Here is a 13601-nt window from a genome sequence, read left to right as displayed (position 1 = left end):
TGAAGTTTAAAACTGTCATTTTACCAAAATCCTCTGTACTATTCTCAATCATATAGTGCACATTTTCATTTTGAGTTCAAAAGAAATTGTTTTATATTAAGTTCTGCATCTTTTGAAGTTACTCCCTCCGTTCCAAATTATAAGTTGTTTTGGATCAAGAGATAACACATATCTAGGTGCATACTGCATAGCAAATGCTATGTACCTAGAGAAGCCAAGACGACTTATAATTCAAAGTACAATTTACAAGAGCATATATGGCAATTGGCAAACATATCGGAAAAGCTAAATTAAAATCAACATTTTTCACACAGAAACTACTGCATATAGCAGCTGAAAGTTTAGCTGTTAGGTGTTGCAATTCAACCAATGATATAGATTTCTGGTCTCCCAGTTTTAGTTATCCTCATTGCATTTGAACCGTTCTGGCACTTTCAGTGGTCTTTCTTAAATCATCTGGTTTACTGACTCTGAATTGCCCTGAAGTTTAGACAAAAATCTCACCCTATACTTGGTGTTTCTGATTTGTCCCCTTGCACACTCAGCTCAAGATTGATCCGAACATCTTCATTCTCTGTATTCAGAATACTGTGTCTAACTGTAGTACTTGTTGGATGCTCATTTACTCCTTGTCCATACGCCTGAATCAAATTATGCTTTGTGATTCACATACACTTGACATATAAAAAACGAAAGACGAGTTCTACAAATTGCACCCTTTTTTGGTTAACTATTTCCAGATGCATGTACCTTTCTACGTAATTTAATGTTCTCTTGATGAAGAAGGTTGACTTTGTTGTGTAGTTCTATGTTTTCCTGGTGCATGAGGTATCCCTGTAATTCAAATATGAAACTTGTGTAGTTAAGCGAGACCCTAGAATATGATACTCCCACCATTCCAAAAAAGTAGGCGTATAGTTTTTTTCACGAAAATTAAAGCAGCTAATCATTATAGCCTTTTTCCCTCAGGTGCCCCTAAGCGGAATTGCTGGATCCGTAATTGAATTGCATGCAAGCCTTTTTTTTCACTGCATGCAAGGAAAGATAAGATTTCATCATTCCTAATCAAGGAACAATTAGGCAGACATGCTCCACCTCACCTAGAATAGCGCACAGGAAAGAATGCATGCGATAAAACCAAGGTCCGAAGGAAGGAATATAATCATGCATATAACCCCTCTCCCGAATATATTGTAAGGGCACATGCGTCAAGAATAACACAAACACGCCTTATTTTTTGGAATCAAATTCAAAATTTTATATGCCTTGTTTTCTGGGATGGAGGGAGTAGTAATTTTGAATTAGTTGTGTGGACAAACCTTCCTGTTTAATTCTTGAATCTGATAAAAAATAAGTTGGTCCTGCAAATTGAAAGTTAGTAAACAAAGTAACAACTGGTATCTATGTTGTTATGTGGAGTCGTAATGCCACCATCTTTAGACGAATATTTCTTAGGCTTGTCTCCAGCTGATTCTCTAAATTCTGCAAATCTCTCACGTCCAGGCCAGAGAGCTGCTGACCCAACAACTTCCTGCAGTGAAAATTTGTATAAAACATTAGCTTATGCTTTTCGGAAAATGAACATGTTATTGTACTAATGTACGATCCTATTTCACGTTTAAGAGACATTAAAATAAAATACCATTTTTGTAGCCATCATGTGTACAGTTGAAATAACTAATGCATAACATAACTTCTTTTGTGGGAGGAGCAATGACACACACTTAATCAAATAGAATAATGAAGCAAATTGTTGCTTATTGCTGTTTCTGAAAGTTTTGGAGCCATAATGTATAAGGTTTAACTTTTTTCGGTGACAAACTTCCTGTGCTTAGCATTAATAGATACACATAGAACATTGAACCAATTGCATCTTGCAATTCGTCATCATGTGCTGAGAATTTGTTCTTATTTTCACTGCAGTGGTGTTTGTTTCCTCAGATGTAAGTACAATGTCTCTGCTATGATAGTACTGTTAGAGTACTAGGAAAAAATAATTTGAGTAGGCACATTTTTTCTCTCACAATGATTTGAACTATTTATCGTAGGTTGGTTGAGGGTCATACCGATGGTGCTCTTGCAAGTTATGCAGTTGCTGCCTCAAGCTTCCTGCCTCCCTTTGCCAAAGCTAGTAAGATGGGGAAAGCTTTCAATTAACATAAATGAGAGTGACTGGACAACCAAATGGGTCAACTTTAGCATAGGGATTACAACTACAACGAAAAGAACAAAATCTTTTGCTTCAAAGGAAGCTGGGGTTTAGTAGAGTTGAAACCCAAGTACCCAACAAGAGCCAAATAATTAAAGAAAATAAGAATGCAGCAAGCAGTCAGATCCTACAGGGACATGTAGACACAATATCGTTTTGTGAGCTATAAGCTTGTAAGAAGTCTTCTTTGGGTTGGAAACTATTAATGGTTCAAGAGAAATTTTCTCCACATTCTAGAGAAAAAATGGTTCGAGAACAATTAGGTCTTTGGATATTGTGTAACTGTTTAAATGTTTATGCAGTACTGGCTCCCAAAATCTCTTGAACTCTTTTGTTCTCAGACTTGGCCCCCTACATAGAATTTGAGGGTCACCCTTACTTTTTCAGCCCTCAAATTTCTGCTCCAACTCTAGCAACAAGCCTCAAATTTGCGACCCTACTTTTTTAATGACAATTGGGACCCTTCTACCAGTGGCGTGTGTTTTCTTTTCTTTTTCTCCCATCTTCCACCGATGTTCAGGGATTGGCTTGGTGGGGAGAGGTTCAGTGGCATCGAGGGGCTCGGTGATGAAGAGAGGTGCCCGCGGCAGGGAGGGGCTTTGTGGGGAGGAGCACCCTGCTGAGGAGATGCTATAACACAAACTGTATTTTGCATCCTTGTTTACTTATCAAAATATGCTTGCTCACAAGATAACTTGTTCTAAACTTTCATTGCTCCTTTAAATATGTTGTATGAACCCTTTTTATTTTAGTTTTGTTCAATTTTTTATCCTTCTACATTCATAAACATGAGAAAATGACACCATATAACATGAACTTAAATTAAGCCTTGCATCCTGAAAATGTTATAGCATATAAATTGAGACAACTGTGGAAGCGTTATCTATAGCATAGGAATTGGTACACCCATTATGTTTGTGCTGCACATCTTGAGTAGCTGCTCTCAGCATAGTTGAGAATAGTTGGTCTGAAATGCAGCTCTGTTTGTTTGGGAGCTTGTGGGCTTCTGGCTTCTAGGAGCTGTTTGGCTTTTGGGAAGTCCAAAAGCTAGTAGTCCAAAAGTCGCCAAAAGCTCAAACAAATAGAGCGCCAATATGGCACTACGATAAAAATGTACCATTCTAAGTTATAAATATTTTCCACCTTATCAAAATAATTTTCGTGGTAGTTTTGTAAAGTTCCACCATCTTGTACTATTTTGGAAAAATTATGGAAAAGTTAAATTGCTTGGTGCTTGTGGATTAATGTTTGTTTCACTTAAACCTGACTAGTTTAGAACCACCTTCATCCTGGTTGTGTTTGAGATGAGCAGAACCTGGAGCCAACAATGTGTGTTCAACAGAAGTTCTTGAGGATGAAAGGTAACCAGTATCATAGTATATGAAATATTTGTTTCAGTTTTGTGATTTCTATTTTTGGGGTCAACATAGTCTATGAATATAGCAGGTGATGCTTCATAGCGGCTACTTATGCAGAGTTGGAGTCATTTGCATTATTAACATGATGTTCATGTGTCATGTACGGTAAAACGTTCACTAGGCACAGGCGCGCGCGTGATGTCCGGCGAGCAGCCGAGCGCGCAGCCACAGCAGCGCATGCTAATCAGCCACAGATAGCAAGTGGCTAGGATTAGGAAAGAAGCAATCAAATCAGCCACAGATAGGAAAGAAGCAATCAAATCAGCCACAGATAGCAAGTGGCTAAGATTAGGAAAGAAGCAATCAGGCTAAGATTAGGAAAGTAGCAATCTATCAATCAAGGAGACTTGCTCCATTTGTAATGGGCCGCCGGCCATATATAGGCATGTATGCGGCACAGTTCAAATCAATAAAGAATTTACTCTTCTCCTACCTCCAGCTTCTTTAAGCCTGCGGTTAGGGGGGCATAACCCCAACCGGAGAAGACGGCCGACGGCTACGAGCTACGTAGCCGAGGTCCGGCGAGCCAGGGATTCAAGGTCCTTGACAGCTTGGTATCACGAGTCCGGCGATCTTCGTCCAGCACGTCCCAGTCCACCGAAACCACCACCGGCCACACACCACCACCATCACCCACCCGTCCCCCTGCCTCCAGCGCCATGTCTGAGTACACACTCGCCGACGTCGTGAAGATGATGCAGGAGATGCAGGCCGACATCTCCGGCCTGAAGGAGAAGTCCGCGTCGTCGTCCTCCGGCGGCGCCCTGCATGACCGCCCTCGCGACACCGACTGCCCGCCTAAGTTCCAGAAATGGGACTTCCCTCGGTTTGATGGCAAGACCGATCCTCTCCTCTTCATCAACAAGTGTGAGTCTTACTTTCGCCAACATCGTTCTTCGCCGGAGGAGCAAGTGTGGATGGCTTCGTACCATCTCGAGGGCATCGCGCAACACTGGTACATTCAGCTGCAAGAAGATGACGGCACCCCGTCATGGCGCCGGTTCAAGGAGCAGCTCAACCTGCGCTTCGGGCCGAACAGCAGGTCCGCGCCTTTCTTCGAGCTCACCGAGTGCCGCCGCACGGGCTCGGTCGAAGAGTACTCCAACCGTTTCCAGGAGCTCCTACCCCACGCCGGGCCCATGGAGGAGGCGCAGCGCGTCCAGCTCTACACGGGAGGGTTGCTGCCGCCGCTCAGCCACTCGGTGCGGATCCTCCACCCCGACACTCTCAGCGCCGCGATGAGCCTGGCGCGGGAGGTGGAACAGCTGGAGATCGCTCGCATCCAGGTGGCGACAAGGCCGGCAGCGCGCGGTCTTCTGCCGGCGCCCCCTCCACGACCAGCCGCTCCGACGCTGCCGGCGCCGCTACCTCACTTGGCCCTGCCAGCGCCGCCGATAGGTGCAGCACAAGCACGAGGCGAGGGCCCTCGCCGCCTGTCACCCGAGGAGATGGCGGATCGTCGTCGGCAAGGCTTATGTTTTAACTGCAACGAGAAGTATTCTCGGGGCCACAATCGTTTTTGCAGACGTCTCTTTTTTGTGGATGGGGTGGAGATCGATGACACCGGGGACGACGCGGACACGGGCGCGGCCGAGCCCAACGCCCCGCTCTTCTCCCTACAAGCGGTAGCCGGGGTTGCGCCGGCTGAAACCATGCAGATCGCGGTCACCCTCGGTCCGGCCTCCCTGGTGGCGCTGCTCGACTCGGGCAGCACACACAACTTCATCTCCGCGACGGCAGCACACCAGTCGGGCCTCCCCATCCAGCGCCGTCCACGCCTCACGGCCATGGTGGCCAACGGCGAGCGGATCTCCTGTGCCGGCGTCCTGCGCAACGCGCCGCTCCTCGTCGCGGGCGAACCATACCCGGCCGATCTCTTCGTCATGCCGTTGGCCGGGTACGACGTCGTCCTCGGCACGTGCTGGCTAGGGGCCCTGGGGCCGATCGTTTGGGACCTCGCCACCCGCCGCATGACGTTCCAGCGCCCAGGGCGCTCGGTCTCCTGGACGGGCACCCCACGCGCAGCGCAACCGGCGGTGCGCACCATGACAGGGGGGGATGCGCTGATGGAGGCTCTCCTGGACTCGTTTGGGGGGCTCTTCGCCGCCCCTTCGGGCTTGCCTCCCAAGCGCGCCCACGACCATCGTATCCTCCTCAAGCCCGACGCGCCGCCGGTGGCAGTCCGTCCGTACCGCTACCCGGCTGCCCACAAGGACGAGCTGGAGCGTCAGTGCACCGCGATGATCGAGCAAGGGATCGTGCGCCGCAGCGACTCCCCGTTTTCGTCCCCGGTCCTCTTGGTCAAGAAGCCCGATGGCTCCTGGCGTTTCTGCGTCGACTACAGAGCCCTGAACGCACTTACCATCAAAGACGCGTTTCCAATCCCGGTGGTAGAGGAGCTGCTCGACGAGCTCCACGGCGCCAAATTCTTCACCAAGCTCGACCTTCGGTCCGGCTACCACCAAGTGCGGATGCGGCCGGAGGATGTGCACAAGACCGCCTTCCGCACGCACGATGGATTGTACGAGTTCCTCGTGATGGCATTCGGGCTCTGCAACGCCCCCGCTACATTCCAGGCGTTGATGAACGACGTGCTCCGACCGTTCCTCCGCCGTTTCGTCCTGGTATTTTTTGACGACATTCTAATATACAGCAAGACCTGGGCCGATCACCTCCGCCATCTCCGTGCGGTTCTCGACGAGCTGCAGCGCCACCAGCTCTTCGTCAAGCGCTCGAAGTGCTCTTTCGGCGCGCCGGCCGTCTCCTACCTCGGCCACATCATCTCGGCAGCCGGGGTGGCGATGGATCCGGCCAAGGTGGCTGCCATCCGCGACTGGCCGCCACCTCGCTCGGTCCGGGCAGTTCGCGGCTTCCTCGGCCTCGCCGGGTACTATCGCCGCTTCGTCCACAACTACGGCACCGTGGCTGCCCCGTTGACGGCCCTCCTCAAGAAGGATGGTTTCGTATGGGACGACGCGGCTATGGCAGCGTTCGCGGCGCTCAAGGCAGCCGTGACCTCCGCCCCGGTGCTCGCCATGCCGGACTTCAGCAAGCCGTTCGTGGTGGAGTGCGACGCCTCCTCCACAGGGTTCGGCGGGGTACTTGTCCAGGAGGGACACCCGGTTGCGTTCTTCAGCCGGCCAATCGCCCCCCGTCATCGCGCCCTCGCCGCCTATGAGCGCGAACTCATCGGCTTGGTCCAGGCCGTTCGCCATTGGCGGCCATACTTGTGGGGCCGGCACTTCACCGTCAAGACTGACCATTTCAGTCTCAAGTACCTCCTCGACCAGCGGCTGGCCACCATCCCTCAACACCATTGGGTGGGGAAGCTCCTGGGCTTCGACTTCGAGGTGGAGTACCGCTCGGGCGCCACGAACACCGTCGCCGACACCCTGTCCAGAAAGGACACCGAGGAGGGCGCGCTGATGGCCATATCCGCACCCCGCTTCGACTTCATCGCACGGCTGCGCCAAGCACAAGCTACGGACCCGGCCCTCGTCGCCATCTGTGAGGAAATTCGCGCGGGTACACGTACGACGCCGTGGTCCATCATGGGCGGGATGGTTGCCACGCATGGGCGCCTCTACATCCCGGCGTCGTCCCCTCTTCTGCAGGAAATAGTGGCTGCCACCCACGACGATGGCCACGAAGGCGTCCTACGCACACTACACCGGCTAAAGCGCGACTTCCATTTTCCAAACATGCGTCGTGTTGTGCAGGATTTCGTCAAGGCGTGCGGCACGTGCCAAAAATACAAGTCTGATCACTTGCGGCCGGCCGGCCTTCTACAGCCATTGCCAATCCCCTCGGCGGTGTGGACGGACATCGGCATCGATTTCATCGAGGCGCTGCCCAGCGCCCAAGGCAAGACGGTCATCCTCACCGTCGTCGACCGCTTCAGCAAGTATTGCCATTTCATTCCGCTGGCGCACCCATACACGGCGGAATCAGTGGCGCAGGCGTTCTTCGCCGAAGTGGTGCGGCTACACGGCGTTCCGCAGTCCATCGTCTCGGACCGCGACGCCGTGTTCACTTCGGCCTTCTGGACCGAACTGATGGAGCTCACGGGCACCAAGCTCTTCATGTCCTCCGCCTTCCACCCCCAGACAGACGGCCAGTCGGAGGCAGCCAACCGCGTCATCGCCATGTACCTTCGCTGCTTCACCGGCGACCGCCCTCGACAGTGGCTCAGGTGGCTTCCGTGGGCGGAGTACACCTACAACACTGCCTTCCAGTCCTCACTCCGCGACACGCCATTCCGGGTGGTGTACGGCCGCGACCCGCCGACCATCCGGTCCTATGAGCCGGGCGATGCGCGCGTTCCCGCGGTGGCGCAAGAGATGGAGGAGCGCGCTGCCTTCCTCGACGACGTCCGTTTCCGTCTCCACCAGGCTCAAGAGTCCCAGCGCCGCGCCTACGATCAGCACCACAGGAGAGTCGTCTACCAGGTGGGCGACTGGGCCCTTCTTCGCTTACGGCAGCGGCCGTCCGCGTCACTGCCACGCTCGGCCGCAGGCAAGCTCAAGCCGCGCTATGTCGGACCCTACCGTGTCAAGGAAGTCATCAACGACGTGGCAGTCCGCCTACAGCTCCCGGCCGGCGCCAGACTCCACGACGTCTTCCACGTGGGGGTCCTCAGGAAGTTTGTGGGGGCGCCACCTTCCGAACCTCCGGTGCTGCCGGCCACGCTCAACGGCGCCGCAGTGTCTGCACCTGCACGTGTCTTGGCTGGCCGCCTAGCTCGCGGCATTAAACAAGTCCTGGTCCAGTGGCAAGGTGAACCAGCGACGGCAGCAACTTGGGAGGAGCTTGACGACTTCACGGCCAGCTTTCCGCAGTTCCAGCTCGAGGACGAGCTGGCTTTCGAGGCCGGGAGAGATGTCATGTACGGTAAAACGTTCACTAGGCACAGGCGCGCGCGTGATGTCCGGCGAGCAGCCGAGCGCGCAGCCACAGCAGCGCATGCTAATCAGCCACAGATAGCAAGTGGCTAGGATTAGGAAAGAAGCAATCAAATCAGCCACAGATAGGAAAGAAGCAATCAAATCAGCCACAGATAGCAAGTGGCTAAGATTAGGAAAGAAGCAATCAGGCTAAGATTAGGAAAGTAGCAATCTATCAATCAAGGAGACTTGCTCCATTTGTAATGGGCCGCCGGCCATATATAGGCATGTATGCGGCACAGTTCAAATCAATAAAGAATTTACTCTTCTCCTACCTCCAGCTTCTTTAAGCCTGCGGTTAGGGGGGCATAACCCCAACCGGAGAAGACGGCCGACGGCTACGAGCTACGTAGCCGAGGTCCGGCGAGCCAGGGATTCAAGGTCCTTGACATCATGGCTCCTGTTGTTTTGCTTAACTCCCTACATCAGAATCAAAATACAGGACATGCCAGTCAAATTTCTGGTGCTTTTGGCTTGGTCTACATTTACACTATAAATGGCAGTTTAATAGTTTTCCTTACAAACCCTACTCTTAAGGCAATTTACAAGAGATTTGCCTTTTAGAAAACCTGTGTTTAGGTACTAGTGTACTACCTAATGCAGACAGACCACATATGTTAGCTAAACCACAGTAAATTTGGTCGCTAACTATTTTTCTTACTCTGATTCAGTAATACATGCTACGACCAAAATATATTAGTGACATTGAACATTGAACTTGTTGACTTATTAATCACCCAACGTTTAATTCTGAGTGCATTTTTGCGCTTACGCATTACACATATGAAAGTTTTCAAATGTAACATTTGCAGGTATTGTCTAAATGAAACTTTGTGCAAAGAAAATAGTTGAGATATTTGATTCATATTATTAGTTAGATCTGAACTTTTGTTGGTAATTTTTCTGTTGCCAGCTGTGTTACTAGTTTTTTTTTCTTTGTAGTATTGTTACATTATCAATTTTAGCTCGAACCATATCCTCCACCAAAAATGGTTTGGATGCAGTTCTTTTGGTCAAGAAAACAAATCAGCATGTTCCCTCTGCTGTATTGTTCAATGCAACTGAAGTTAGATGGTTCTTAGACTTTTAAGGAGAGGGACTACAGTTGTGTCTTCAAATGACAGTTTCATAACTACATAAATATTTCTTTACCAACTTAAATGTCTTCTAGATAATTTCTCTACTGCACTTAGTTGCAGCAATCAGAATCCTTTGCCACATCGATGAGGATATATGATAGCCTTGAAGAATAATTTGGCTATAATTGGGAAAACCACTCCCACGGTGGTATGGTTTAGAATAAGAAACCTGTCTTCCAACCGACTGGAAAATCCCCGTGGCTATTTTATCATTTTAAGGCTAATTTAGGAACCCCATTTTCCTAAGAGATTTCTATTTTTCTAATAGAAATTAGTTCATTCTTGGAAAAATAGAAATCCCTTGGGAAAATAGAGTTCCCAAACTAGCCGTTATGCGTTGCTAGCGAGAGTGTATTTTTAACTACCTTTAGGGCTAGTTTGGAAACTCAAATCCTCTCCGGCATTTGAGGGGATTGAGGTGAAAATGAACTAGTTTCCCTCTCATTCTTCTCCAATTGCAGAGGGGATTTAAGTTTCCAAACTAGCCCTTAAATTTGCTGGCATGGTCAACGAGGGTATATATTTAACTACCCTTAAATTTGCTGCCATGATGAGTTGAATCTAGGTACTGGAGTCAACTACTAGGGCACTTAGCTATGGATCCTTCTGTATATATGACAGCCTTTTTTGTTGTTTGGTCCTGATATTAGAGTGTTGTCATGGGCATCATAGGGAGTGGCCACTCATGTGGGGCCGCACCTATGCGCGCCAAAAGCGAGAGGCCGCAGGGGGCGCTGGCAGCAGCGCGCGCAAGGAAGGCACGTGCGCAGGCAGCAGCGCGCGCAAGGAAGGCATGGCAAAGGAAAGTGACTGATTTGGTGGCTAAATTGGTAGACCTAAATTGTAGGGGAGATAATTCCAATTAGTCACTTGCCTAATTAGTGGTTGCCTAGTTGGTCAACCGGCGGCCTATATATAGGCATGTACGCAGGAGACAAAAGAATAAGAAATATATTATCAAACCAATCTCTCTCTCTACCAATGACTCTCAAGCGCCTAGGGCTGCTACCCTAGAACCAAGCCTGCGGCAGAGGGGTATAACCTCGCCGGAGAAGACAACTATCCCCATGGACCGAAGGTCCATGACACCTGGTATCAGCTCCAGGTTATCCTCACCACCACCAGCCGCCCATCCCTCACCACCACCAGCCGCCGCGCCATCAGCCGCCGCAACGCCCTCTCACCCGCCCTCTCCAACTCCAGATGCATTCACTCGGCTCAAAGAGAGTTTTGGCCGCTTCGCAGAGCAGTGGGATCAGTTCGTTGTGATGTTCCACCGCTACAAGGAGAAGACAGAGAAGGAACTCCAAGCAGCGGTGCGGCTTCAGACGGCAGCGCGAGGGTTCCTGGCACGCCGCCAGGTACAGTCCCTTCGTGGGGAGAAGCACCTTGCTGTGGCCTCCAGGGCCACCCCATGGCTGTCATCACATGAGCAAGCCGTGGTGCGCCTGCAAGCCGCAGTGCACGGCTTCCTTGTTAGGCGGGCGGTGCGGAAGCTGCACTTGCTGATCAGCTCATCGCTGCACCAACTCGCAGCCTGTGCGCCCAACCACCAGGTCTCGTCTATACTTTTTGAACCCCCTGCAGAAGTCGAGATCTGGGTATGCAGCCCCCCTGCACGGCCAAAGAGGGTCGTCTCCTTCATTCGGGCACCTGCCTTGGTGCTGGACAGACCCAACATAAGAACGGGCTGATTTCTCCTCCACCTTTCATCCAACGTGAAGGCCGCAGTTCAGCTCTTTCCTTGGGATCCAGGAGGACAGGAGGACATAGGTGCAGTTCAAATTTATATTTTAGTTCCACAATTATTTTGTATTTTCGTCTTAAATAATAAAGGTAAGCCGAGATGTAAAAGGCTTAACCTTAAGTCGTATCAAGTATGTCTATGGCAGCTCGAGGACGAGCTGGTCCTCAAGGGAGGGGGAGATGTCATGGGCATCATAGGGAGTGGCCACTCATGTGGGGCCGCACCTATGCGTGCCAAAAGCGAGAGGCCGCAGGGGGCGCTGGCAGCAGCGCGCGCAAGGAAGGCACGTGCGCAGGCAGCAGCGCGCGCAAGGAAGGCATGGCAAAGGAAAGCGCGCGCAAGGAAGGCATGGCAAAGGAAAGTGACTGATTTGGTGGCTAAATTGGTAGACCTAAATTGTAGGGGAGATAATTCCAATTAGTCACTTGCCTAATTAGTGGTTGCCTAGTTGGTCAACCGGCGGCCTATATATAGGCATGTACGCAGGAGACAAAAGAATAAGAAATATATTATCAAACCAATCTCTCTCTCTACCAATGACTCTCAAGCGCCTAGGGCTGCTACCCTAGAACCAAGCCTACGGCAGAGGGGTATAACCTCGCCGGAGAAGACATCTATCCTCATGGACCGAAGGTCCATGACAAGTGTTTAATCATTTCAGATTATTGTTTATGAATTGATTAAGGCAATGGATGTTATTCTTGCTATTCATTGGTATGTCGTGGTGCTCTTTCTCAAGCCAAATTTCAGCTTCAACCTGTTCATTAACAAACATCCAGAAGCTATTCTTCTCTTTTTCCAAATATCGTTAGATAACACTTGTTGCCATCAGGGTCAGTGCAGATGAGCTCTGTAACTCAGCCTAAATTGGAGGCTAGAGCATGTTCTGATCAAGACAACATATAGTTAAGAACTGGCAACGTGTGTTCGTATTTTGCTTGCCTACCGCCTCAAAACGGAGCTGTATATTCAATTGAGAATTTGGTTATGGTTCGTGTTTCAGTTTGGTTGAATCATGTTAACAATCTGTTTATACCAGCAGAAAATGCATGTAATCTAATGAATTGTGATCAAAATTCTGGATGCTGCTATCCATTTTCCGATCTACTACAGTGATCACTCAGCAGCCTTGAGATGCACACTACATTGGAAAATATTACTTCATTGCTGGTTGATTTCTTAGTTTAGTTTCTTGAGCATTTGATTGTTTATGGTCATGCTTGTTAGATTGTTTGTATATGTCTAAGTGTTATGAGCCTAGAGCCCAGTCCGTGTATGTAACTAGTGCCGAGTGTATGTAATATTTAGCTTATAATCAATGGATTAGGGTTTTCACTTTCTAACATGCTATCCAACCAATTTTTTTCTCCCTCTACCCCTCCTAGTTGTTGGCTAGCCGCTAGGCTATCGCCACCATGGTTGGTGCCCCTCCTTTCTCTTTGTTGGCTCTCATCCGTTCTTTTCTCCTCCCTTTTTGTTGGTCCTTAGTCTGCTAGGATTTCCTCCACCAACCTTGTTGCGCTCCCTGATCGCTTGCCTCCTCTTGTCCTTGCCATTGCAGGTGGCGACCTAGCCTCCTCCAGGCTAGGTGCTCCTAGCCGGCCCTGGCCTAAGCGTCGTTGGCATGGTCACCCTTGGCTTGGGTATTGTCGTCCTGGTTGGCCCTAGCCGGCGCCACCGGCATGGGCATGGGTCTGGTTGCTGTTGGCCTAGCTTGCTCAACCACGACATTGTCGGTTTAGGTTTGGCTGCCATAGGCCTAGGCATCTTTTGCCTCAGGAAACCCACACTACTGAGCTACCAAGACGATTGTGGATGTTGCTTAGGAGCATGAACGTGTCGTCGCAATGCCTAAGAGTATGAATGTGTTGTTGTCGATACCCTTGCTAGGCAACTTGTCGAGGTTAAGCGCCATCTGTTTGGCTGTTTCGACATTGACTCCCTCGGCATACCCGATGGTCGACACCCCTTAGTATATGAGGCTGTCGTCATCACCAACCTTCACGTGTAGGTGTAGGGTATTTGGAACATTTGCTCCCTAATCTCCGTCCTTGAACCGGGGTCCTCTTATACCCGCTAACGTAGCCTCGTCCTCACGCTACAACGCTATGTTGTCCATGTTTTCATTGGCACACTGTCTCTTAC

General features: G+C 49.9%; 1 protein-coding gene across 1 annotated transcript in view; it reads right to left on the bottom strand.

Annotated features, from left to right (window-relative positions):
• Window positions 1-279: 279 nt before the first annotated feature.
• The window catches only part of LOC103643284 (MADS-box transcription factor 23), a 42685-nt gene continuing 29363 nt past the window's right edge, over window positions 280-13601 (bottom strand). The window contains exons 3-7 of the mRNA XM_020546680.2: window positions 2067-2128; window positions 1432-1531; window positions 1320-1361; window positions 751-834; window positions 280-641 (exon numbers count right to left, since the gene is read on the bottom strand). Coding sequence (XP_020402269.1) covers window positions 501-641; window positions 751-834; window positions 1320-1361; window positions 1432-1531; window positions 2067-2128 — 429 coding nt within the window. The 3' untranslated portion in view covers window positions 280-500. The remainder of the gene's footprint in view (window positions 642-750; window positions 835-1319; window positions 1362-1431; window positions 1532-2066; window positions 2129-13601) is intronic.

Source organism: Zea mays, chromosome 1 (assembly GCF_902167145.1).
Source record: "Zea mays cultivar B73 chromosome 1, Zm-B73-REFERENCE-NAM-5.0, whole genome shotgun sequence".
NCBI lineage: Eukaryota > Viridiplantae > Streptophyta > Magnoliopsida > Poales > Poaceae > Zea > Zea mays.
Note: the sequence above shows the minus strand (reverse complement) of the source record. Positions and strands in the feature narration are given on the sequence as shown.